Source organism: Terrapene carolina, unplaced genomic scaffold, assembly GCF_002925995.2.
Source record: "Terrapene carolina triunguis isolate 2854851 unplaced genomic scaffold, T_m_triunguis-2.0 Scaffold62, whole genome shotgun sequence".
In the NCBI taxonomy this organism is placed as follows: domain Eukaryota; kingdom Metazoa; phylum Chordata; order Testudines; family Emydidae; genus Terrapene; species Terrapene triunguis.
Window position 1 is genome coordinate 56,811,066 of NW_020664413.1, and position 25,418 is coordinate 56,836,483.

At 45.8% G+C, this 25,418-nt stretch overlaps 1 protein-coding gene across 1 annotated transcript in view; it reads left to right on the forward strand.

Annotated features, from left to right (window-relative positions):
- Nucleotides 1-25,418, forward strand: part of KIAA2012 (KIAA2012 ortholog) — an 85,674-nt gene extending 60,256 nt beyond the window's left edge. Inside the window, exons 17-24 of the mRNA XM_024196485.2 lie at nucleotides 9,536-9,629; nucleotides 12,014-12,188; nucleotides 13,203-13,341; nucleotides 14,955-15,331; nucleotides 18,738-18,940; nucleotides 22,415-22,587; nucleotides 24,362-24,581; nucleotides 25,141-25,418. Of these exons, the coding sequence (XP_024052253.2) occupies nucleotides 9,536-9,629; nucleotides 12,014-12,188; nucleotides 13,203-13,341; nucleotides 14,955-15,331; nucleotides 18,738-18,940; nucleotides 22,415-22,587; nucleotides 24,362-24,581; nucleotides 25,141-25,300 (1,541 nt within the window). The 3' untranslated portion in view covers nucleotides 25,301-25,418. The remainder of the gene's footprint in view (nucleotides 1-9,535; nucleotides 9,630-12,013; nucleotides 12,189-13,202; nucleotides 13,342-14,954; nucleotides 15,332-18,737; nucleotides 18,941-22,414; nucleotides 22,588-24,361; nucleotides 24,582-25,140) is intronic.

The window sequence follows — 25,418 nt, forward strand, 5'->3', positions numbered from 1 at the left end:
TCTATATTTAGGCACGGAAGTGTCCTGCTTTTCACAGGTGCTCAGCAGCTGCAGCTCCCATTGACTGTGGCCACCCATGTTGGAAAGTTACAGGACATAATCTTGTACTTAGTATGTCACATTGCAAGCACAGACATTGGGAAGCTCCATGCACTGGTCCATTCCTTCAGGCCCTAAGCCAGAAAAGGCTGGGAGTGCTACAAAAGGTAGCGAATTCAGCACCTGGAGGGAACGGATGCTTGATGTGTTACTTTATAGCAATTCCTCCAACCTAACAGTATCTTGTGGGTGTCTTGCCCAGTCCTTCAAAGCCAGAAAGATAGTGACTGCGATATTGGGTCTGAAGTCTGAGTGGAATAAAGCAGAGGGAAATGAAGGAGATCCTTAGGACTCTATTAGGGATATGGAATACTCTTGGGGAAAAGTGAACAGGTTTAGGAGGAGAAGTGAATTGACATTGATTTTCTTTCCCGTATTTTACAGATACAGGACTTCCATACATATATCAGACTATAACCACTACAACTGAGTAATCTCACTTCTCTCCTGCTGTCTATAACATTAAAGAAAACAGGGCAGTGCATAAGCAGGGGAGTTTCATTCTCTTATCTGTGATTCTCTAGCATTTGTTAGCTAAACCTCTTAACTCCCCCAGCTATCCATTACTCACACCAGGGAAGTTCTTAAAGCACACCTTTTCACACAGCATGAGTTTTATCTCTTAGTTGATTTCTCCTTCTGAACTCCACACACATGGAATTTCTTGTTAGTAAGCCCATAACGGCTATACAATCCCACTTCTGAAGACTCCCTCTAGAGCTGTATCCAAAGAACTCATTTTTTAAGGTTAGTTTCTTTTCTCCTCCAGACAACAAGCCACCAAAAATCCCTAGATCTTTCACTGCATAGTGGTGCTTCCTGCAGCGCGGATGCAAAGACAAGAAGCTGAATTTGTTGGAGGTTTTAAATCTCAAATCAATATGGTCATACAGGACGGTCTAGGTGAAATCATTTTCAAAGGCCACTGAGAGGGGAGGGGAAGAGGGGAGAAGATGTGGATATATCTCAGGTCTTAGGTACTGTAGTATGTCTCAAGCTTCCTGTGATTAAATGAAGGTGTGGCATTGTTTTTTTTTTTTTCCTTCAAATATCCCTATATTTTTGCCTGGTTCGTTGTGACCCATTGTCTTACCTTGGGGAAAGTTCCCATCATAATACCATTGGTGCTGGTCCACCATTGTTAGCAACAGCAAAAGCACTAGCGACGACTGGCTGCCAAGTTTTTACCAGAATGCTCTAAGCCACTGGTTCTCAGGGAGCCACAAGCAGGTTTCAGGAGGTTCACCAAGGACTGGGTTTCAGCCTGGGGTGGCAGGGCTAGGGCTCGGGCTCAGTCTTCAGTTCCAGGTGGTGGGGTGGGGGGAGGGAGTGTCACCTCCACCCTCTGACTCACCTCAGTTGGCTACTCAGCCTGTCTGGGTTCGGGGGGAACCAAAAATGGTAGCGTCACTGCAGAAGAGAGATCTCCCCATCATCAGAAGGGGTTCCCTCACAGCCATTGACTCCACAAGCAGGCAGCAGCTAGCCCTGGAGACACTCCACTGCTCTGCCCTGCTAAATCAGCACTTCGTGGAGCAGGACCAAATGGAAGGCAGAAATCTGGGGGTCACATGACCCTCTCTGTGCTCCCCACATGGATCACCTCTCGTTGGGAGTCCACAGGTTTGTCTATTTTACTTTAGGGGTCTCTGGGTAAAAAAAGGTTGAACCACTGCTTTAATCAGGGCTAGATGACCAAGTATTAAGGATGCTGGTCTCCTCTCTGCACTAGCGCTCTTGCTGTTACTGTCGCTGAATTGCAATGGTGGGAGACTTCCCCAAAAAAGTTCAATGTAGACACAACTATAGTGTACTCCGCACTACGCTTAATACAGCTTTAGCATTGCAAGCACCCCCGGCACTCCTCAAGTACCAGGATTGCCCCACAGTGCTGCGTGTGATCTGCACACCACACATGTGCAGCAGGGAGTGATGTGTGCAGATCAGGCGGTACAGGCCCAGTGGTGGAAGCTGCCAAGACAACATTATCAGCAAGGTTAGTTGGGGAGGAGAATGCCAACTGGCCTTAAACATCAATTACAAGTTAATTAGCTTCTCGTTTTAAATAAAGCTATCACAGGCCTTTTAAAAAAATTGTATTGTTTGGTAAGGGAGAGAAACAGAATGGGCAAAGTGGGGAGAAGCAGCAGCTAACAACTAGCAAAAGTTACTAGATCGCAGGCCCTGGTTCTCATGGGAGACTTTAATCACCCTGATATCTGCTGGGAAAGCAATACAGCGGTGCACAGACAATCCAGGAAGTTTTTGGAAAGTGTAGGGGACAATTTCCTGGTGCAAGTGCTGGAGGAACCAACTAGCGGCAGAGCTCTTCTAGACCTGCTGCTCACAAACCAGGAAGAATTAGTAGGGGAAGCAAAAGTGGATGGGAACCTGGGCGGCAGTGACCATGAGATGGTCAAGTTCAGGATCCTGACACAAGGAAGAAAGGAGAGCAGCAGAATACGGACCCTGGACTTCAGAAAAGCAGACTTTGACTCCCTCAGGGAACTGATGGGCAGGATCCCCTGGGAGAATAACATGAGGGGGAAAGGAGTCCAGGAAAGTTGGCTGTATTTTAAAGAATCTTTATTGAGGTTGCAGGAAAAAAACATCCCGATGTGTAGAAAGAATAGTAAATATGGCAGGCGACCAGCTTGGCTAAACAGTGAAATCCTTGCTGATTTTAAACGCAAAAAAGAAGCTTACACGAAGTGGAAGATTGGACAAATGATCAGGGAGGAGTATAAAAATATTGCTCAGGCATGCAAGAGTGAAATCAGGAAGGCCAAATCACGCTTGGAGTTGCAGCTAGCAAGAGATGTTAAGAGTAACAAGAAGGGTTTCTTCAGGGATGTCAGCAACAAGAAGAAAGTCAAGGAAAGTGTGGGCCCCTTACTGAATGAGGGAGGCATTGGCAGAGGATGTGGAAAAAGCTAATGTAAGCAATGCTTTTTTTGCCTCTGTCTTCACAAACAAGGTCATCTCCCAGACTGCTGCACTGGGCAGCACAGTATGGGGAGGAGGTGACCAGCCCTCTGTGGAGAAAGAAGTGGTTTGGGACTATTTAGAAAAACTGGACGAGCACAAGTCCATGGGGCCGGATGCGCTGCATCCGAGGGTGCTAAAGGAGTTGGCGGATGTGATTGCAGAGCCATTGGCCATTATCTTTGAAAACTCATGGCGATCGGGGGAGGTCCCGGATGATTGGAAAAAGGCTAATGTAGTGCTCATCTTTAAAAAAGGGAAGGAGGAGGATCCGGGGAACTACAGGCCAGTCAGCCTCACCTCAGTCCCTGGAAAAATCATAGAGCAGGTCCTCAAGGAATCAATTCTGAAGCACTTAGAGGAGAGGAAAGTGATCAGGAACAGTCAGCATGGATTCACGAAGGGCAAATCATGCCTGACTAACCTAATTGCCTTCTATGAGAAGATAACTGGGTCTGTGATGAGGGGAAAGCAGTGGATGTGTTATTTCATGACTTTAGCAAAGCTTTTGATACCGTCTCCCACAGTATTCTTGCCAGCAAGCTAAAGAAGTATGGGCTGGATGAATGGACTATAAGGTCGATAGAAAGCTGGCTAGATCGTCGGGCTCAACGGGTAGTGATCAATGGCTCCATGTCTAGTTGGCAGCCGGTGTCAAGCGGAGTGCCCCAAGGGTTGGTCCTGGGGCCGGTTTTGTTCAATATCTTCATTAATGATCTGGAGGATGGCGTGGACTGCACTCTCAGCAAGTTTGCAGATGACACTAATCTGGGAGGAGTGGTAGATACGCTGGAGGGTAGGGATAGGATACAGAGGGACCTGCACAAATTAGAGGATTGGGCCAAAAGAAACTTGATGAGGTTCAACAAGGACAAGTGCAGAGTCCTGCACTTAGGAAGGAAGAATCCCATTCACTGTTACAGACTAGGGACCGAATGGTTAGGAAGCAGTTCTGCAGAAAAGGACCTAGGGGTTACAGTGGACGAGAAGCTGGATATGAGTCAACCATGTGCCCTTATTGCCAAGAAGGCTAACGGCATTTTGGGCTGTATAAGTAGGGGCATTGCCAGCAGATCGAGGGACGTGATCATTCCCCTCTATTCGACATTGGTGAGGCCTCCTCTGGAGTACTGTGTCCAGTTTTGGGCCCCACACTACAAGAAGGATGTGGAAAAATTGGAAAGAGTCCAGCGGAGGGCAACAAAAATGATTAGGGGTCTGGAGCACATGACTTATGAGGAGAGGCTGAGGGAACTGGGATTGTTTAGTCTGCAGAAGAGAAGAATGAGGGGGGATTTGATAGCTGCCTTCAACTACCTGAAAGGGGGTTCCAAAGAGGATGGAGCTAGACTGTTCTCAGTGATACCTGATGACAGAACAAGGAGTAATGGTCTCAAGTTGCAGTGGGGGAGGTTTAGGTTGGATATTAGGAAAAACTTTTTCACTAGGAGGGTGGTGGAATCTCCTTCCTTAGAGGTTTTTAAGGTCAGGCTTGACGAAGCCCTGGCTGGGATGATTTAGTTGGGGATTGATCCTGCATTGAGCAGGGGGTTGGACTAGATGACCTGCTGAGGTCCCTTCCAACCCTGATATTCTATGATTCTAAGGCAAGAGCCGTGTAGCACTCTAGCAGTTAGAGCAGGGGAGTGGAGTATCAGGACTTCTTGGTTTTATTCATGTGGCTCTGTAACTAGTTTGCAGTAATTTATATTAAATCACTTAAGCTCTCTGTGTCTCAAACTATCAAATGGGGATGCCTGCCTACTGCACAGAGGTGATGTGAGAATTTCTTAATGTTTGTAAAGTGTTTTGAGATCCTCTGAAGGATGGTCTTATAGATATGCAAAGTATTGAACATTACTGAGGGTACGTCTATACTACCCACCGGATCGGCGGGTAGTGTTCGATGTATCGGGGATCGATTTATCGCATCTCATTTGGACGCAATAAATCGATCCACAAATCGACCCCCGTACTCCACCTCGGCAGGAGGAGTAAGTGGAGTTGACGGGGCAGCCACGGCAGTTGACTTGCCGCTGTGAGGACGGCCAGGTAAGTCGAACTAAGATACTTCGACTTCAGTTATGTGAATAGCATAGCTGAAGTTGCGTATCTTAGTTCGAGCCCCCGCTAGCGTAGCCCAGGCCTTTGAGACTTGGTCTTTTTACTGTTCTGGGACTTCTCTCAGAATTTTGGGAAAAAACAGAAGTGCTCTGGAAGAGTTAGTGCAAATAGACATGTGGTATCCCTTCCTTCTAAGCTCCCCCCACCCCTTAAGTCAAGTGATTCAGGCTTTCCTGCTACTCCCAGATGCCTCACTTGCATCTTCTAAAATCAGCACTTTGTTATTATTTGATAAGCAGGGCTGTGTTTGGCAGGGTGGATTTCTCTCACTCTGTACCTGGATTTTTTGTTTGAAGCTTTGATAGTGAAAGCTGTGACTGTTGTCAGTAAAAGTGTGCTTTGTCTGCTGGCATCACGTCTCCTCAGGGCTGTCCCTAGGTTTGGCTGGGTATTACACAAGTATCACATACAGATGGGGTGCTATGCGGCTCACTCCTCACCTGTGACTAAGGGCATGTCTAAACAGCAAAAGCCGTGTACAGGCTAGCCTACCTACGTTAGCTTGAATCCAGCTAGCGCAGCACAGGTCACAATAGCAGTGTGCAGACAGCACAGCATGGGCTGGGTGAGCCAAGTATGCAGCCAGAGTCCGTGCCAGCCTTGTATTACCTGCGCTGTCTTCGCTGCTACTGTTACCTGTGCTATCTCGATTCAAGCCAGCTTAGGTAGCCTCGCCTATGCAGTTTTTGCTGTGTAGACCTAAATCAATACCTCAGCCAACAGGAGGGAGCTGTGCAGGTGTTGCCTTTCCTTACAGGCAGAAAGTCAATGGGAGTTTACCTCTCTAAGGCTGTGTGAAATGCGTATGATGAAATCTTAACATGTGCAAATCTTATTTGGTTTCACATTTCATCACCAAGCTAACTGGAAGGTTAGCTAAGGTGAGAGAGAACAGGGCCCAGCTGATGGTTTTGTATCAGAGTCATGGGCAGGGCCAGATTAACCTTTTGTGGGCCTGGCCCCAAACATATTTGTGGGCCCCCATGGAGGCAGTGGAGCATGCCATGGGGAAGTCAGTCCTCAGAGCGAGGGGCCAGCCAGGGGCAATGGGGCATGGCATGGCAGGGGCGGGGCAGCCCAGTGCAAAGGCACTATTTACAAACTGGCAGTTGCCAGACGCACACTGGCCGCCCAGCCCTGTGCTACCAGCCTGCCCCTTCCCCTCGGGGGCGGGCCCATGCCACACCACACAGCCCCCCCCACCCAACACCCCATAGGCGCTGACTCTGTGGGTGCTAAAAATAGTGTGTGCTGAGCACCCACCAGCAGCCCCACTATTCAGTTCCTCCCACTCTCCCCCAGCGCCTCCCGCCCGCTGCTGATCAGCGGTGGGCAGGAGGCGCTGGGTGGGGAAGAGCAGGGGCAGGAAGAGGCAGAGTGAGGGTGGGGGCTGATTGGGGGAGGGTGCGGAACGGGGCAGGAAGAGGCGGGGCCAGGGTGGGGTCTTTAAAAAGGGTGGAGTGGGGGTGGGGCCTGGGGTGGAGCGGGAGTCAAGCACCCCTGGGGAAATCAGAAAGTCGACACCTCTGCCACACTCCCTCAACTCCCTATGGCCAGAGACCCCCTGGACCAGCTATACCCAGCACCCCCTCTGACCACCCCTACAAATGCACAGCGACCTGCACAACACCACCCCTGCCCAGCCCCCCCCCACCCTCACCCCCCCCGCTGGGAGGCGACTGCCTGCCGGGCTGAACCAGCAGCGCAGCCAGGACTGGCTCCCTCAGAACTGGAGGGGCCCAACCAAGCCCCCCACACTGTCCCCCACCTCCCAACTGGCCAAGCTTCTGCATCTGTCCCAGACAGTTCAGCTCTGGGGAGACAGGCGGGGCCCCACAGGTACTGGGAAACAGAGACTGCCCACAGCCAGAGGTGCACTGTGGTCTAGCCAGGGGGCAGGGAGGAGCCGGCAGGTGGGGCCAGGGAACCCTCGGCTGGCAGGCGGAGAGGAACAAGTGATGGGCGGGGGGGAGCCAGCGGGCAGGCGGGGTCTCGGGTTGCAGTGCAAGTGGAGCAGGCCAGGGCCCCAGCTCCATGGCGCCATTGTAAACCCAGTACTGGTCATGACACATTCATGGTTTGGAAGTTTTCAATGTAAAGTGAGGGGAGACTCAGGTTTGGCTGAATTCTGGTTTGGGATTTTTAGTTCATTCAAGCTCACAAAACCAAATCAGAGAAATGACACTCCAGACCCCAGCAAAATGAAACCATCACAGTTTTCAGTCCTAGAGATGGGCACAAGGTACAGGAGAGCTGGGAACTTGACACTTTCATCTTCAGCAGACTCAAGGGCAAATTTAGCCAAATGCAGCTTAGAGTAAGCAGTGCAACTCCCATGCAAGTTTCTGTGCCACATACTCCATTCTTTCTGTCACTCCTGTAAGTTACACTTGGAGTGTAAACCGATCAGAAGACTCGTGTAAGTGCCAAAGCATAACTTGCTCCCATTTGGCATTTAGTGGGTTGGGTGTCCAAAATGAGTGTAACTTACATGCTGAAACAGTTGAAGAGGGAGGAGTAACAGGAAGGTATAAATTAAACCAGGCCAGATTTTCTACTTTAGTTTAGACTCAACTGCACCATCCCCGGCACTCCTGGGGACATAGTGACCTTGGCACGAGTGGGTTAAGTTCAGTGGGCACTGCACCTACTGACACTAAGGCTGAATTTGCTTCCCACAGATTCTGATGCAAGTTATACAAGACACACTCTTACTGAATGTCAGATTGATAAAAGTTTAAGCAACTTAGCCATTTACAACCTTTTTATACCCAATATATCATTTATGCCATCATTTGTGACATGTGAGATTGGCCCACTGGACTATTTTGAGACTGGCCGTGTACTGTCCACCCTCCCAGAAGCTGTCTATTTATGTAAAAAAAATATGTTACTTAAAGGCCACATGTTGCAAAAACAAGTGTAGAAAAGCAAAGGCACAGAGCTACAGAAACCATACCTGCTTTCTTGGCTCCTCATGTGACTTTGTCCAGGTATTTCTGTACAAAGTAACAGGAAAGGGTCCTTCCATAAAAGACTTTATTTAATTTAAAAACAAGTGAGTTTTTGCAATAACACAGCCTCTTGGAATGGTATAAATCACTGAAAGCAGTCAACACTGTCTGACTTTTTATGCATGCTTGGAACAAGGGCTCTCTCTACTGGTGCCTTAACATCCTGTATCACAGGCCAACTCTACAGAGAAAAGTAGTGGTCTGACATGACAGCTTATTCCTTTAAGAGTAAATCTTACACCCTCCTCTGCAGATTCAGAGCCCCCCCTGCAGTGAATGCTTCCCAACACTATCCTGTTTATGGGCGTCAACCCCGAAGTGGAGGGCCCACCTCTAGGCACAAAGGTTACTTTCATCTCTATATCCCATTCATTCCTTGGGCTTTCTGCTGAGATACCATCAAACCTGCCAAAAGAAGTGGTAGTTTTTGGCAGCGGGAGAAGATCCTAGTGCTGTGAAGTCCCTTCATGTTTATTTTTTATAAACATTCTGGATTTCATTAGAACTGGCCTCAGAATTCACAATGTGGATCCTGTGCTTTGGGTTCAGCCTGTTAGAGAGCAACAAGGGTCACCTGCAAAATTCATATCTATTTTTGAAAACAATACCCACCTCAAAGATTGGGGCTGATCCCAGATTACTGGCCTCTAGATTTCATGAAACCTTTTAGAGTTTCAAAACTCAAAAATATTTAATAAAATCTAGAGATGGGTCTGATCCAAAACCCTCGTATCCAAACCATCCTCCTCCTACCCCAACACACACACACACACACACACCCCCAACATTGGGGGAATTCAAAATTTTGATATGAATTTTGCTTCTGGCCAAGACAAAAACCCTCAGTTCCAAACCAAAGTCAGTGGCGTTACTTTCGAGTTATACTACTGTCTGTGAACGAGAGCAGAATGTAACCCTCACTTTCTAATTAAATGAAATGTGTAATTTACACAATAACGGTTTTCATCTGAACTACATTCTTGGCCTGTTTCTAGAATGGACAGGGAATAACATCTGAGAATGAAACGGGACCTCAGCCTCCAAAACTGAGTTCTGTTCTAGCTCTAGTCTAAATCTAGATTCCAGGTTATTTAAGTGGGTTCTAAATCTGGCAAAAATTATTTCTCTCACATCTTGTTTTCGGACACTTGTCCACAGGGAATGGTCACATGCCACTAATGCTGCTCACTTTAAACTATGTTAAGCCTGGCTTTAAAACAAAAGCACAGATACAGGTATAGCAATGATACTGAGTAGTTTCACCAGTTATAACCCTGACTTGGAGAATAAGAATAATGTTTTTACTTTTACAGATCCAGGTAAGCAAATGGATGGAGCACCTGGATCCCATAGTATTTCACACCTGGGATCCTATGGGGGCCATACAGTGAGCCCTACTGAAGAAATGTGAGTAATAGGTGCTTTTTTCTTTTAATTAAAAAGTTTCCTTTTTTGCATCCTACTTTGGTTTTCAATTACATTTCATTTCTATTGGAAAGTAGAAATGCAGGAAGCTGAAATTGATCTGGAGCCAGGGGCTTTGAATCTTGGTTGAATTACTTTCTCGTGAGCACTGAAACATCAGAGTAGGATTTCTCTCTGAGTGATTGTGACTTACTTAAGCATATTAGGTAGTGAGAACTACATTACAAAAGGATAGAGGGCATGTTATACAGAGTCAGAAATACAGTTCTCCTCGGATGAGGGGATATGACTGTAGAACTATGAGGACGAGTCGTGCATCATGCTCCAGAGTCTAATCATCTTTAGGGCATGATGCAAGACTCTCCTATAACCAGGGTTGGGAGAAGAGGAGGCGACTCCGCGAAGTCTGCTGAGGACCTCCCTGTGAAGATCTTATTTAACTCAGAAGTGCTTAGATGGTACAGTATTGGGCACAAGAGGAAACCCAAGACCGCCAGATAGTAGTAGTGTTTAGGCACTTTGATACTAAAGTGATAGGAGATTTGGAAATACTTCAGATGGAATCACCTCTCTCTCCTACTTATCTTACCCCTCGCCCCTGTGACACACCTGTAAAACTAATGGACAACCAAGGTTACATCACAGTGGTGCAAACTCCCTTGCTTTCATTAATTTAAAATAAATGCCCCTCCTCCCCACACACACACACAGTGCTAGAGCTTCAAATCAAGCAAGGAGCAAACTGTGTGTCCCAGAAAGCAAGGAGCAAACTGATCCGTTGATAATGAGCACACTTTGGAAAAATGCCTTTGAGGCACTCTAACTCTCTTAAGCAGCGCAGTCAGAGAATAACAGATCTTTCTGGACAAAAATATTGTTTCCTACTGTAAATTAAATTATAGGCAGGGAAATGGACTACTGTAGCCTCCTCTTCCTCTCTGGTCTCTGCACCTCTCATCTTTCCCCTATCCAGACCAGTCACTTTTGCCCAGAGGCAATCAATTAACTTGAGTTAAAACAGAACCACAGACTCTTGTCTAGACAAACCCCAAAGTAAGAAGGAAAACAAACAGTCGTGCATTATGCAGAAAATCCATTACTGAAAACTAACTAAGAGGTTTGGATAACACTGAGCTAAATTCTTCAGTATGTTCTGTCCGCTTTGCACTGCTCCAGTGATGCAAAGCAGCTGGTGACACACAGCAGCCAGCCATTTAAGCCAAATCTGTGGGTGCTTTGCATCAGTGAAGTGGTGCAAAGTACCTGGAAGCTACTAGAGAATCTGCTCCAAAAGGAAAAGGTAAAGATAAGATCTTAGACTAACAGAGGTATGAGAAGTCACAGTGTCTAGTTGAAGGAACAGACCTCAATGAGATTGCGTTGGGTGTACATCAGGACAGAATTTGTCCTTATCAATAATTTTTTTTCCTGTTAGTACTATAGTTTATCATCAGATAAATCACAGCCCCTCACTTTTATTAAACTGATTTGTTATATGGAAGTTCCAGCTTGAGCTAGAACTGCTATACCCCCTGCTAGGAATTATCATTATTTATTTCTTTGAGTATAATGTGGTATTATGTCCCTTAGCTCTGGTATTGCTTTGACTGCTAGAAGAGCAGTAACTTGCATTAAATGAAGGTGTTTAATTTAGAGCATGGATTGAGGTCACGCCTTTTGGATTCTATTCCCAGCTCTGATACTGACTCACTGTGAGACTTTCAGCAAAATTCTTATTCTCTGTCTCAGTTTATTATAATCAGTTATTTTATTAATTTGTATACAGCATTACTTACCTGCATGGCAGACAGATGCACTGAATACAACAAGGTTTCATACTCAAAAATATGTACAATACCTGCTTATCAGAGGTGGTGCGAGATTTCATCACCTGAGCACTTGTAGTTCCCATTAACTTCAGTGGAAGCTGTGAGTACTCAGCACTTCTGAGAGCCAGGACATTGAATTTTGTAACATTTTCTAGATCTTAAGATGACAAGTTTTACAGGAGTGAAAAGTATTTTAATATATATGATTTTGTTATTAAATGGCCAAGGCACCCGCCAATCAGTCTTTGGATCTTTTTTACAGCACAAGAGAGAATGTTACAGTACTCGCTTTCCTCAGTAATGAGGAGACAAGAGACCTCCAAGCAGAAAAAGCAGCTACCTGCTGGGGCCATTACAATTACATAAGTTGTTCACTGTATGATACTGACAGATTACTCCAAAATGTTTCAGGACTTGCAAGGGAAAAAAGAAAACACATCAGCTTTCCCTACTCCTTCATAAGGAGAGACTATCTCTGGAGCTCTAAGACTTCACCAAAATCTTGGTCTAGTTATTTGTATTGCTTTAATTTTAAAGGGGTCAAGACTCTGAATCTGGTAACTATCTCCTGGGACCTTCCAGTCACAGGGCGATGTTACAAGAGAATGTTGCAGTAGCCATGAGTGATTCTGAAAAGCAGCATGTGACCGAGGGAGAAAAGGCCACCCTGCCAAAGGAGCTCTGCAAGCAAATTACTGCCAGCATCAATGCTGTAAGTATCACAGGACACATTTCCAGTAGCAAAATGCCTATTGTGTCCTCCTCCTGGAAGGGGTTTGAGAAGAGAGTTAACATTATTCGTACTGATTATTTACATTAGAACGAAACAGATACTGACTTCATCACTTTCAGCCTACCTCAGACACAGAACACAGTGCAATAAGGAAGTAGCCTTTGGTTCATGTTACCAAGTCAGACTCAGTTCTATACCAAAAGGAGAGAATTAGGAAAGCACAGAATAAGTCTAGTGCTACCAAAGGCCAAATAATAAATACTGTACAGGACTGACACCAAGTGGGCATGATAGAATGGTACTCCACCAGCTGCGCTGCCTCTTTGGGGCCAGCAGCCCTGATGGACACACCAGCAACAGAGAATAGAAGAGGAATGCTATGAACCAATGTTTCCAAGGACAATCCCATCCTTCCTTGCGGTCTGTTTTTGGTCCAGAAACCTGTGGATTGATTCAGGGTGAGGTGGAGCAGTGGGAACAGAGGGAATGGAAATGATGGATGGTACATTATGAGTGATTGTGGGCACAGTGAGTGACCTATCAAGAAGAAAGCTGCCCTCCATTTTGTTTTACAGCTTTGACCCCTGAGTAATAAACATAAGCTTTTCTTGTAGCCCAGGTACAAAACCTCTTATAGAGGAAAGCTATTTCCCTCTATATGCCTGAAAGTCACTTGTCAGTGGTCCTGACAATATGGGTAATTCCAAAGTGCCAAGGCAATTTCTAGACTGATTCCAAAGTGTGATTTTTCAGAAGTGGTACCATAGGAAAGCCTTTAACATGGGATGCTCTGAAAACAATACATGTTATTGCTGCAGGTGTGGTGAAGTTCCATTGTGCCTATGAAAAAAAGATACTCTTCTTTATCATTTCATTTTGAACAGTGTTTGAGGCTGGGCTGCTTGGTACAAAAAAACGTATATTCTTGTTCTTAACTAAATCAATATAACTTATCAGTATGTTTCAGATAAACACTATTACTGTCAATTCTAGTTCCAGAACACAGAAGTTGCAGAAAACAAAACCATGAGAAGGCAGAGAAATGAATTGACCAAGATGGACCCAGTATCCAAAGCACAGAAAAAAAGCAGTAACACAGACAAACGACACAGCAGAGAAGAATTTGTTGTAGGTAAGAACACACATGAAAAGAAAAAGTTACACACACACACACACACACACAAAATCTGGAAGAAATATCACCAGGAGCAGAATATTAGAATCAAGATCTGCCATGCAGAACTGAAAAGATAATATTTTTTATGGTGTTTTTGTTTTGCTCTCTGCCCTGTAGCTCAAGAGGTCCAAGGGAGATTCTGGCATTCAGTTCTTATTTTTAGATGTGTGATCAGTTTTTATTAAGATTAATTCTTGCTATTTAGCATTGAATCAGCTCAGGCTAGCAGTCACTGCAGCAGCAAATAGCTGTGTTGTAACCATGCATACCTAGAAGGAAATATCTTCTGTTTTGCCAGAAGCAAAATAACTGTATGTAGTTATGCAAATAGACAGTGTTTGTAGCTAGGTTTTTCCTCCAAGGGTGTTTGCAGTATAGCAGAAAAGAAACATGCATACTGAGAGGTGCACATACCTAGTAACTGCTCTTCCTTTTTCATGTTATTTCCACATGATTACTTATTTGTATTGCAGTAGCACCTAGGGACTGAGGTTCCCATTTTGCTATTCACTGTACACAGATTAGCCTCCTGCCTTAAAGGTCTTACACTGCAAATAGACAAAGGAGTGGGGGCGGGACAGAAAGAGGAAGTGACTTGTCCAAAGTTATATAACAGGTCAGTGGCAGAGCTAGGAATAGAAGCCAGGTCTACTGGATCCCAGTCCGATACCCCATCCATTAGATCACACTGTCTTTTACCATTTGTTCACAACAAGAGAGAATACACCTAAAAATGTCAACATCAGCATTTCATAATCATTTTTGTCTAGAGAGAGAAGGCCTCAAGCAACACCATAAGAAGAGAGAAATACAACTAATGCAGTAATTATGATTGCTGTTTGATATAAGAATAATCATTAGATAGTAAATTACAGTTGGCTGTCTCAAATCTAATGAAGAACTTCTGGATAATTGTTCTAATATTCATCTCTAAACATTGACAGAGCTAACTTCCTTATTTTTAATTTCATCACAGTAGTCAGAAAAGGTATAATGATTTGGCTCTTTAAATTGACCTAAGCTGAGCAGGAAACATGACAAAACCAGAAAAACACGAGCACCAAATTCTTCTTTTCAAAATCACTAAATTCTGTGCAAGAGGAAAATGTTCATGTCTAAAATGAGTGTTTAGAAAAAAGTTATGTATCATACCTAATATTTACACTGCCTGCCAATAAACTAACACCAGCTCCCTATAATAAAAATATGGAATAGATTTGCCTATGGATTTAAGTACTTGCATTGTAGATGGGCACATAGACAACTAACTGCAATACTGAAGACATCTGGAAAACATTCTGCATCTTGATTAGAGATCAGGTTACAGTGGGTTGGCTATATCAGCTGACACCAGGGGATGTGCGTGGGAATAAAAATTTGACCGCTTTTGGAGGGGCATGTTCTGGGCCCTGGGCACGTTCTGGGCCCCTGCCATGGCCTCAGGGCTGGAGCAGTTCTGGGCCCCTGCTGATTATTGGAGGGGCCCATGCACCTGCTTGCCCCCCCCCCCCTTGTGCATGCCCTTGGCTGACACAAATCAAGATTTGGAATTAATTGTGTTCTTACAGGAAAACCAAAAAAGAAAAAGGCTGATGAGAAAAGAACATCCTCTCTCAGGAAAAAGACTACTGGAGTCAAAAGACCAGAGACCATCCAAGAACCAAAGCATAAGGAAGGAGGGCAGGAAGCAGAAGAAGCAGATCAGAGCAGTGCGGCTGCTGGAGATGAGGAGTTACATGATGACAGGAGCCCTTCTCCCTCCAGCTCTCCTATTAAGGACCATTTGCTCCCTCCTGAGAGCCCTCAGTTTTGTTTTGAACATTATGACAGTCCTTCTGGGTCTAGTCCAGTTCCCGTTCACGAAAAACTTACTCAGGCTCACCCACTAATCACCACAGTTAGTGGCACTGAATTGGACGCAGGCATAAGCAATGAGGTCTCAGAGGTAAGAACTGGGGTTTTCCTTTATGGTCAGAGATAGGGAAGAATGATTCACTGAACTGCATCTTACATTCTAGGATTGCAAAAGGGACCTACCTGGTCTGGCTCAGGGCCCGCTTCATCTTCCATGGTTCTCTCGCCCTCAACGCGGTTCGGCTACTGAGGTGACTTAGCCCTCTGGCCAGATCACAACAAGCCCACCCCTTCCTGTGTGTCAAGTCCAGACACAAAACAAAAATCTTCTGCCCCAGTCTCAAGGTGGACCCAGCCCTGCCTTACAGAACACCTGTCTTCTCTTCCACAATTGCTCTTCTATTCCAACTCTGAGCTCAGCTCCAGCCCTCTGGGGCTCTGCTGAGTCCCTCCAGCTTCCCCTTGATCACAGTGTCACCTCACTAGGTGGCAGTGCAGACTGTTTCTTAGTCCTCTGTAGTAGCTGAGGGAACCCACAATCACACCCATCCTCTTCTACAGGCTCCCTGGTCTGGGAACCCAAAACAACTGGGCTAACTGCCTGTCCATCACCTCAGCTACTCTGACTCTCCTTCCAAAGGCTTATTTCTGACAGCCAACCCTCCTGCCCACCCGCTCCTGATAGAGAGCTGACTCCCAAGGCTGTTTTCCCTGTTTGGCTCCCCATTTGACTGAACAGCCAGCTGCTCATTTTCCTGCAGGCCTGCTCTTAGCCACAGGCTGCCCCATGATGTGACTTTGCTCATTCCTCTACTTGGAGAGGCCAGCTCTCTAGCACCGTGCTCCTCAGCCCAAACCCCTTAAAGAGACAGCTCATTGCTAGCTTTTGGTTATTGCAGGCCAGCAGGTTATTCACTCACGGCAATCCCTGTCTATTACAGGAACGAGCCATCACTTGATGAGATTTATGGCTAGTGAACTTAGAACAAACAAAAGGAAATCTAGCAGCATAGTCAACTTTGTGGGCCTCACTGCCACCAGAGCATTAAATACTGTAACTAAGGAATTCAAAAGGCAGATGACCAATAATGTGTAATTGTTTGCTGCAGTAAATATAACAGATACTTTACCCTCCTGCTATGGGGAGGAGAGCACTGCCTCGGCTGCTCTTCAAAAACAGTCATCCCCAGTTTGGTAGGAGAGAAAATGGAAGGATATGAAATCAATTAATCCTCTCCTTCTGGGTCAAGCAGACTCATTTGTCCTTTCCCCAGTGTCACCTGTGATCTGCCCCCTTGATGAGAGTTCTACCCTCTCTGGAAGCCCTGCCATGGGACCTCTAAACAGGTCAACACTGAGCCTTGAGCCTAGCCCAGACTGTATTGTCCCAGGCTTTCTCCTTCTCTTGTTTCACCCCTCCCAGCTTCTTCTATTTTCTGTTTCTTGATGGGCCTTTCCCACAGCCCCCCAGGCTCTCTTAGTGGAAAACCCCGCACTAGGTTTCACGTCCGATATCTATCGATCAACCTCACTAACTCACACGTCTGAGTGTTGCTTACGTTCCTTGGCTCTCCTTCCCACTTCCTAGCATGCTTTGTAGTAGCCTACAGTCCTATAATCCTAGGGAGACACTAGAGTTTTCAGAATGCCAGTCTTTCAAGAGCCAGAACTCAGAGAGGGGATGGGCAGGCCCAGGCCTGTCCTTAAAGGGATAGTAGATCATGTGATTGTGAAGAATAACTGAATCTTGTGCTTCAACAGGGGTGCAGACAACATTTTTTATTTGGAGAGGCTAGAGTTAAAAAATAATAGCTGTTATCTATCACTTCAATGAGTAGTTTGTACCATAACTAAATCTGTCCACTTTTAACAGAGAGAGATGAACAAGCTTCTGTTCCAAATTCAGTGTTTCCTTTATTTATTAATGCAATCCCTAATATTTATGGGGAGGCAAAGCCGCACTGAACCCCCAGCTGTCTACACCAGGGGTGGGCAAACTATGGCCCGTGGGCCAGATCCGGCCGGCAAGCCATTTTAAGCCGGCCTGCAAGCCACACCATGCTGCTCGGCCCCGGTCTGGCACTCCGGCCGGGGCTCTGGGATGGGGCCGCACCACACAGCTCGGCCCCACTCAGGCCAAGGTACTGGGTCAGGGGCCACACCACATGGCTCAGCCCCGCTCTGGTGGGGGTGCGGGGTTGGGGGCTACTCCGGTGCTCCAGCCGGGGCGCACACCACGCAGCTCCCAGAAGCCATGGCATGGCCCTGCTCTGGCTCCTATGTGCTCTAATGGGAGCTGCAGGGGCAGTGCCTGCAGATGGGGCAGCGTGCAGAGCCGCCTGGCCGCGCCTTCGCATAGGAGCCGGAGAAGGGACATACCACTGCTTCTGGGAGCAGCTTGAGGTAAGCGCTGCTTGGAGCCTGCGCCCCCTGAGCCTCTCCCCATGCCCCAACCCCCAGCCCTGATCCCCCTCCTGCTCTCCAAACCCCTCAATCCCATCCCCAAACTCCTCATCCCTAGCCCCACCCCAACCCCAATTTTGTGAGCATTCATGGCTCACCATACAATTTCTATTCCCCAATGTGGCCCTCGGGCCAAAAAGTTTGCCCACCCCAGTTTACACCCATGTTGAAGATATCATCTTGATCATCATAGGGTCAGAAAAGATTCCCTTTCCCTAACCCATGTACAGTGCTGCACCGGTGCCTTATGGAGACAATGGAGTCTTCCTAAATCATCAGCTTTAGCTGATGCTACTGCCAGAAATTGGATAGTGGACTTGATACGCCAGTGGTCCAATCTGGCATTGCAAATCTTATAATCCTGTGTTATTGATGAGTGTTCAATTTACTCAGAGCCTGAGTCCCAGTTTAGAAACTCTGTATCCTCAGACTTCAGTGCTGAGACCTTTCATATCCTTCCATTTCTGTTGTAGTATTTTTAGACTTGTTTTCATTATAACCAGTATTTTGCCTTGCAAATATGAGACAGATCATTCATATCAATTTCCCGACAATGCAAGACAACTGGCTTCAGTGTTTTGGAGTAAACCCAGCCCTTTTTCCTCCTCCTCCCCAACAGATTTTTGGACAGGCAAAGCGTTTCCAAAGAAATAGACTGGAGGTGGCAGAAATCTGAACTTGAGCGGGGCTTCGTAGAATTGGGTTTACAATAGTGAAAAATCAGGGGAATGTAAACTATGGGGGAGCTTTGTGATAGTTATCAGATGTCATCATGCAAGGCACCTGCTAGGAGTCATCCATGGAACGAGAGGTATATTTACTGTACCGAGTAAACGGCGCAGATAAAGTCAATCACATTAACAATGAGTGTCCCAGGTAAGGCAAATGTACCCTAGGATATGTAAATCTCTTATAAAGTGCATCCATTTCCGGGACTGTGAATCCCATCATTAACAATAGAACAAATGAACCAATCAGCAATTAGCAGAGTGCAAACTTTATTTAGTAGGTGTCTTTTCCTTATATCCATTCAGGATCTCCCTGGAAATCAGCAGGAGGAGAAATTATCACGGGACAGAATGCGAGCAGAGAAGGCAGAGAGAAGACGGCTAGAGGTAGAGAGGAAAAGAAGGGAACAGGAGGAACAGAAATGGAAACAGCAAGAGCAGCAGGAGCGTATGGAAAAAATGAAAGAAGAACTGGAACAGGAGCAGAAGAGAAGGGCAGAGGAGATGCGGTTAGTGGGGATAAGGTTCCGGATGGGAAAGGAAATATTTGGGTTGAATGGCAACATAAAAAGCATGATTGTTCTTTGCCATTTAAGGAACACATCAAGCACTTAAACCCCCAAACTCCATCTACCCATACATCGGGAAATACACCTCTCCAAATATCCCACCACTCACACCAGGAACTCAGTAAGACATCTCAGGGTTGGGCGTCCTCTTATACCAATACTCCGACTGCATTTCCAAACAGTAGAACAAGGCAGCACAGATATATTCTGGAACCTTCTTTTTTATATATATATATATATATATATATATATACACACACACACATACATACACACACACACACACACTTTTTTATTTATATACTTATTTTTTTTAATATATATATATATATATAAAGTATATAAATAAAAAGTAGGGCTGTCAAGCAATTAAAAAAATTATTCACGATTAATCACATGATTAAAGAAATTAATTGCAATTAATAGCACTGAAAGCAGCACGCGCAGCCTCCTGGCCCTCCCTGCCTAGGAGCCGGACTTGCTAGCTGATTCTGGGGCACAGTGTGGAGCCAGAACAGGCAGGGAGCCTGCCTTAGCCCCGCTGCACTGCTGACCGGGAGCCACCCTGAGTCCCCCCAACCCTCAAGCCCCCTCCTGCACCCCAAACCCCTCATCCCCAGCCCAGAGCCCGTACCCCCTCCTGCACCCCAACCCTCTGCCTCAACCTACAGCCCCCTCCCGCACTCCGAATGCCTCGGCCCCACTCCCCCCAACCCAGAGCCCCCTTCTGCACCCGAAAATCCCTCATCCCCAACCCAGAGCCTGTACCCCCTCCCACACCCCAACTCCCTGCCTCAACTCACAGCCTCCTCCCACATTCCTCAGCCCCACCTCCCAGCCTGAGCCCCCTCCTGCACCCCAACCCCCTCATCTCCACTCCAGAGCCCACACCCCCAGCCCCATTTCATTCAATTCTGCCTGCTTGCTGTATCACTTATTGCTAGTGGAACACCTCCCAGCACTTCTCCATAGGTTTTCCCATGAGGACAAGGGATAAAAACACCTGCAGCTGGCTCGGGTCAACTAGCTCAGGTTGAAGGGCTCAGGGTCTGGGGCTGAAAAATTGCTGAGTAGACAGTCAGGCCCAGGCTGGTACCTTGAGAGGGAGGAGGGTCCCAGAGCTCAGGCTCCAGCCGAAAGGTCTACACAGCGATTTTTCAGCCCCACAGTCCACGCCCCACCAGCGTGAGTCAGCTGACCCAGGCCAGCCACAGCCATGCCCCAGGTCTTTTATCCCTATGTAGACACATACTTAAATAATATAGATGGTGGTAGAGAGACTGATATGGTGGCATTTTGGAAGGGCCAGAGGAAGCCTGAAGTTACTCCCTTCTTTTAAACAGTTGATAAAAGGGAAATAATTCCTTCCCCTGACTCACTTCAGAAGCTATAGGTGCGGGAGGATTGGGAAGACTCTGGGTTATTGGAGAGGGAAGATACTTGAGCTGGGTGTTTTACAGCTGTTTCATATGTTTAGTAAATATCATACAAACTATGTGTCCTAGACCTCAGGAATGAAGGGGAAATTCAAGAGGCACAATACCACTTAGAAGGGAAAGACAGGCAACCTACAGCAGTCAGCTACAGCATGGCCTGCAGCTGTCTCTCTCTCCCACATTGAAAGGGCCTACTGACAGACAGGAGTAAGCTCTGATAACATAGGTGAGCCTAAACTGGAAATCTCAGTTGTTAGCCAAAGAAACAGCATGTCTGATTCGCCACTGCCTTGCCCCGCCACATAGTCATTCTCACCAGTGCAAAATGAGTGCTAATAGGGTAAAAATGCTATCAAATCTGAACGCCTTAGATTGCTTTGCACAGTTTCAACTTGTTTGTGGTTGTACAGTGTTCTAACCTGGTCGAGCTGGCCAGTGTGGAAGAGGTACGGCTGTGTTAAAATCTGGTTTAAAAGACATGGTCCAGCCAAGGTCTCAACTTGGGCCTGAGCTATTCTAATTCTAACAGTGCTTGGTCCCACACTGAATTTTACTATCTAGTTTGGTCACAGTCACTTTTAAACCATATTTAAACATGGTCGGTTGTCAGACATGTAAATGGGTCCTGCTCTGCATTGCTACTGTGCTCCAAAGCCAACTTTCTCTGACCCTCAACTGCAGCATGGGGCCCGACAAGGATGTTAGAGGAAAAAATAGGGTCTCCATAAGCAACGGGGGAGGAGGCACGGTGAGAAATAACTGTACGCAAGGCCTTGCAATTTGTTCCCCCAGTTCACCTGTTCCCAAAAATTGTAATACAAGAACAAGAGAACACAATTACATTAAAGCAGAAAAAAGGGAACCTTTTAAATTCACTATATGATTAACCCTTGGAACTCACTGCAGTAGGATATTTTGGAGGCAAATAAGTTTACATTGATTAGATGCTTGAATTAAAGTAACATCTACTATTATAGGAAGCAAGGTGAAAACTACAGAGCTATCAATCTTTATACATCAGAACATAAGCTGATTATCAGTTGAGTTCAAGAAGAAAGCCCCTTCTGCTACCTTCCCCTAGTCCCAATAATACATTTCTGCACAGCTAGGTGTATTAGTATGGGTTCTATCCCTTCCTCAAGAATGTAGAACTGACCATTGTCAGAAACATGATACAGTACCAGACTAACTAGACCACTGCTCTCTTCCCTAGGGGGAATTGCTATTGGTTTCTCATAGTTTTCTTTGGCCCCTAACCATTTGTCTCCATGTCCACTCCTACTTCAAAAGCCCTTGCTCAAGTCCTGATCACCTGTCACCTTGACTGTTGCATTTTTTTCTTCTTCTTCTACTGCCTCCTGGACTTTCTTCTCAGTCTTCTCACGTTCACCCAAATCCTGTTGCAACAACTGCCTACCTTGCCCACCACTCTGACCATGTTCAAACCTTCTTCAAATCCCTGCACTGCCTTCCACATCACATTTAAAGCCCTTGTCCCCACCTCCAAGACCCTGCACAACTTAGTTGTCTCCTCTTTGTTCATTTCCATTTGCTCCCCACCTCTTGCTCCCTTTACTTTTTCCATGCTAGCCCTCCCTTGGTGTCCTCCTCCCACTCTTGTCTCCATGCCTTCTTTCATTCCATGTGGCCCAGGCACTTGGAACCCCTCACTCCTTGGTCTTGTCTCCCTCATATCCCTCTTTAAAAGAGACTTCTTCTAGGAGGCTTAAAAACCCTCGTCCACTCCTCAAAGGAAGATTAAATGAGACAGTAGAAACTATGTATTTTTAAAAAATACAAACAAATTTGTGGAACCAAAATGACACATCACTAATCAGCCACTTTGTCCTGTTTTAACCATCCCTTCTTCTACATTGTATTGATCTGTAGATCTTTGGGCCAGGAACCTGCTTTTCTTACGATCTGTAAAGAGTGCTCAGCAGGCCCTCTGTACTCCATCAATTAATTCATGTTTCAGTTTACGAAAACAGGAGCTGGAAGAACAGCACCAGCGCCAGGAGGAAGAGGCAGCGAGGAAGCTACAACACGAGAAAGCAGCACAGGAACGTATCCGACAGCAGCAGGAGGAATATCGCAGAAAACTTCTGGAGCTGCAGAAGAAGAGACAGCAGGAGGAACAAGAACGTGCAGGTGCTCTAAAGAAGGACTAAAACTTACTGTATCTGCAGATAATTCACCCAGAAGGGTGGTTTTCTGGTGAAGGCACTGGACTCAGACTCAGGAGCTCCTGGCTCTGCCCTGGAATTCCTGAAACACCTTTGGCAAGTCTCTTAGTTACTCATCATCTGTACAATGGTGATGATAATAATACTCCCCTTCTTCATGGAGTGTTGAAAGAGTGAATTAATTAATGTCTGTAAGGCACCCAGATACTACAATGATAGGGGCCATCTATGTAAGTACCTAGATAGGAGCTTCTTTATTAAATTCCTCCATGGCTCTAGTAATAAGAGATCCAGAGAAATTCACCACAGGTGGCCTAGTATCTAATGAGGCAGCAGAGAGGTTTCTCAAGCAGTCCCCTTTGATCATAATACAGGAGAACCTGCTTATAGTAGAGTGAAAATCCCAAATTGCATCAGCGCAATTGGAGTGAATTTCATGCCACCAGTGGTGGGGTCCATTGTTCTAATTCCTCTAGGAATATTTCATTCCAAGGACACACTTACCATCCCCCATCTCTGCTGCCACTACTGTGTGAGTGGGTGAGAGGCAAAGGAATCCTTACCTTCTGCTTTGGCTGCAGCTGCTGGAAGTAAAGACATGGCTTTTGAGAGGCACTTGTGTAGCTGCTAGTGCCCCCTCTGGCAGGGGGGTGGATGGAAGACAGACCCCCCCAGCCACAGCTGAAAAGGGGAGCTTTGCCATATTGGCCCTCTCCGGTTACAGTGAAATTCAGCTTATAGGAAATTTTCTGGAAACATCGTATCTTGTTTAATTAAACAAAATCAACCATGATGCACTCCAGTCCATTTGCTTGATATTAGCGCTACTGTGAGAGGGAGTGGTTAGTTTCTAGGTTCTATTCACAGCTTTGCCAGTGATTTGCCCCCATAACCTTATGCAAGTCACTTAACCTCAATGTGCCTCATTACCCCTATTTTACCGATGGGGGAAATTAATACTTCATTACTCACAGGTGTCTTGTGATAATTAATATGTCAATTAAAGTTTGTAAAGCACTGTGAGATGCTTGGAAGAAAGGCCCTATAGACATACAAAAGTTGGGTTTGATGCCCTGGCCCTCAGGCAAGAGCAGAGAATGAAAAAATAGAGCTGTCAAGCAATTAAAATAAATTAATCATGAGATTTAAAAAGTTGTGATTAATTGCTGTTTTAATCACACTGTTAAACAATATTAGAATACCATTTATTTAAATATTTGGGGGGGGTTCTATATATAGGGTCAGGGCTGGGGGTTCTGGGTTTCAGTCCTGCTCAGGGCTTCAGATGCTCTTAGGGCACGGGGCTTCATCCCCCCCTCAAGGTGCAATGCAGGGCTCCGGCTTGCAGCCCGGCGCAGGGTGGGGCTCGGGACTCAAGTCCCCTTGCCACCCGGGAAGCTATGGGCTGGGGCTACTTCAGCCTTGCCACCGCCACTGATGCCTCCTGCCAGCCCACGCTCCCTGGAGCCATATAACTTCATGAGAATCTCAGTTTGCCTTAAAAATGTAAGTAATAGTTTAGCACTAATAGTTGAAAACAAATACTTGAAAATGTGCTGAATGAGAAGTTAAATTTAAAAAAAAAAAAAACTCAATTTTAGGGGCCTGGGGTTTTTAAACACTTGGGGTTGACAATACTGCAACAGCAATATCATTTTGTGTTTTCAATACAGTTAAACAACCATTTCCTAAATAGGAAATCTTGGCAGCTACTAATTATCTGGTCATCCACCCCCTAGAGGCAGAAAAACACAGACAGAAAGAAAGGGAAATGTGGCTAGAGGTGGAACGACAACGGCTAGCAGAGATGGCAGAAGAAGAACGCCTGGAGTATGAGAGAAGGAAACTGGAGGAGGAGGAACAGGCAAGGCGTGAGGCCGAGGAAAGGAGGAAGAAAGCGGAAGAGGCAGCTAGATTAGCTTTGGAGGAAGCAAAGACACAAGCACAACTTCTAGCCAGGTAAACAGTCTTATTCACAAAAAGAAATTATTCCTGCTGAATAGTAACACATCAGTAGTTAACATCAGTCACTTGGGGCCAACCTAAACAAAAACACTACTAGGGCTGGAACTATTTCAGTGAAAATATCTTCACTGGTTCACACTACTGGAATTCCAGTAACGAGCCTCAAATTCTAACGTTTGGTCCTGTATATTCTAGAACTCCAAATTACAAAATGATTCTTTGTGGTGTAGACAAAACTCAACCATGTTTTCATTACATCCCCAAACTGTGTGCTAAAGCTTTACAGGGATCCCAGGTTTTTGAATAGTTCAGGGACACAGCTAATATCCCATCTATACTACAAAATGCTGCATAATGCCCAGGTTTCCCAATACAGCTGAAATTTATAGTATGGCTGAAGTAAAAAGTTAAACTCAGCAATTTAAATTCATTGCTGGTGTATAATTATTACCAAAAAAATATTGACCTAGCCCACTCCTAATGAATCGAGGAATACTAGCTGCCTTCCTTTCATTTATCTCTAAATATTTTAATTAGCACTGTTTGTTTGCAGGCAAAGAGAAGTTCTGGAGCAGCACCTGCGATTCCAGCAGGAGTTGCTAGTGGAAGCCAGTGGACTGGAACATACACAGCAAATTTCACGGCCATGGGTTTATTCTTATTTTCAGCTGCTCCAAATGCTAGGCCTGGAGACAGCAAATGAAAACAAATAAATGCGAGGATACCGAACGGATCGGGGTTATTGCAGTGGACTCTTCCAATTCATTGAATCCAATTAAGAGTTCCCTTGAACTCGTCTGACCCAATGGGAAGTACAAAACATGGCCTAAG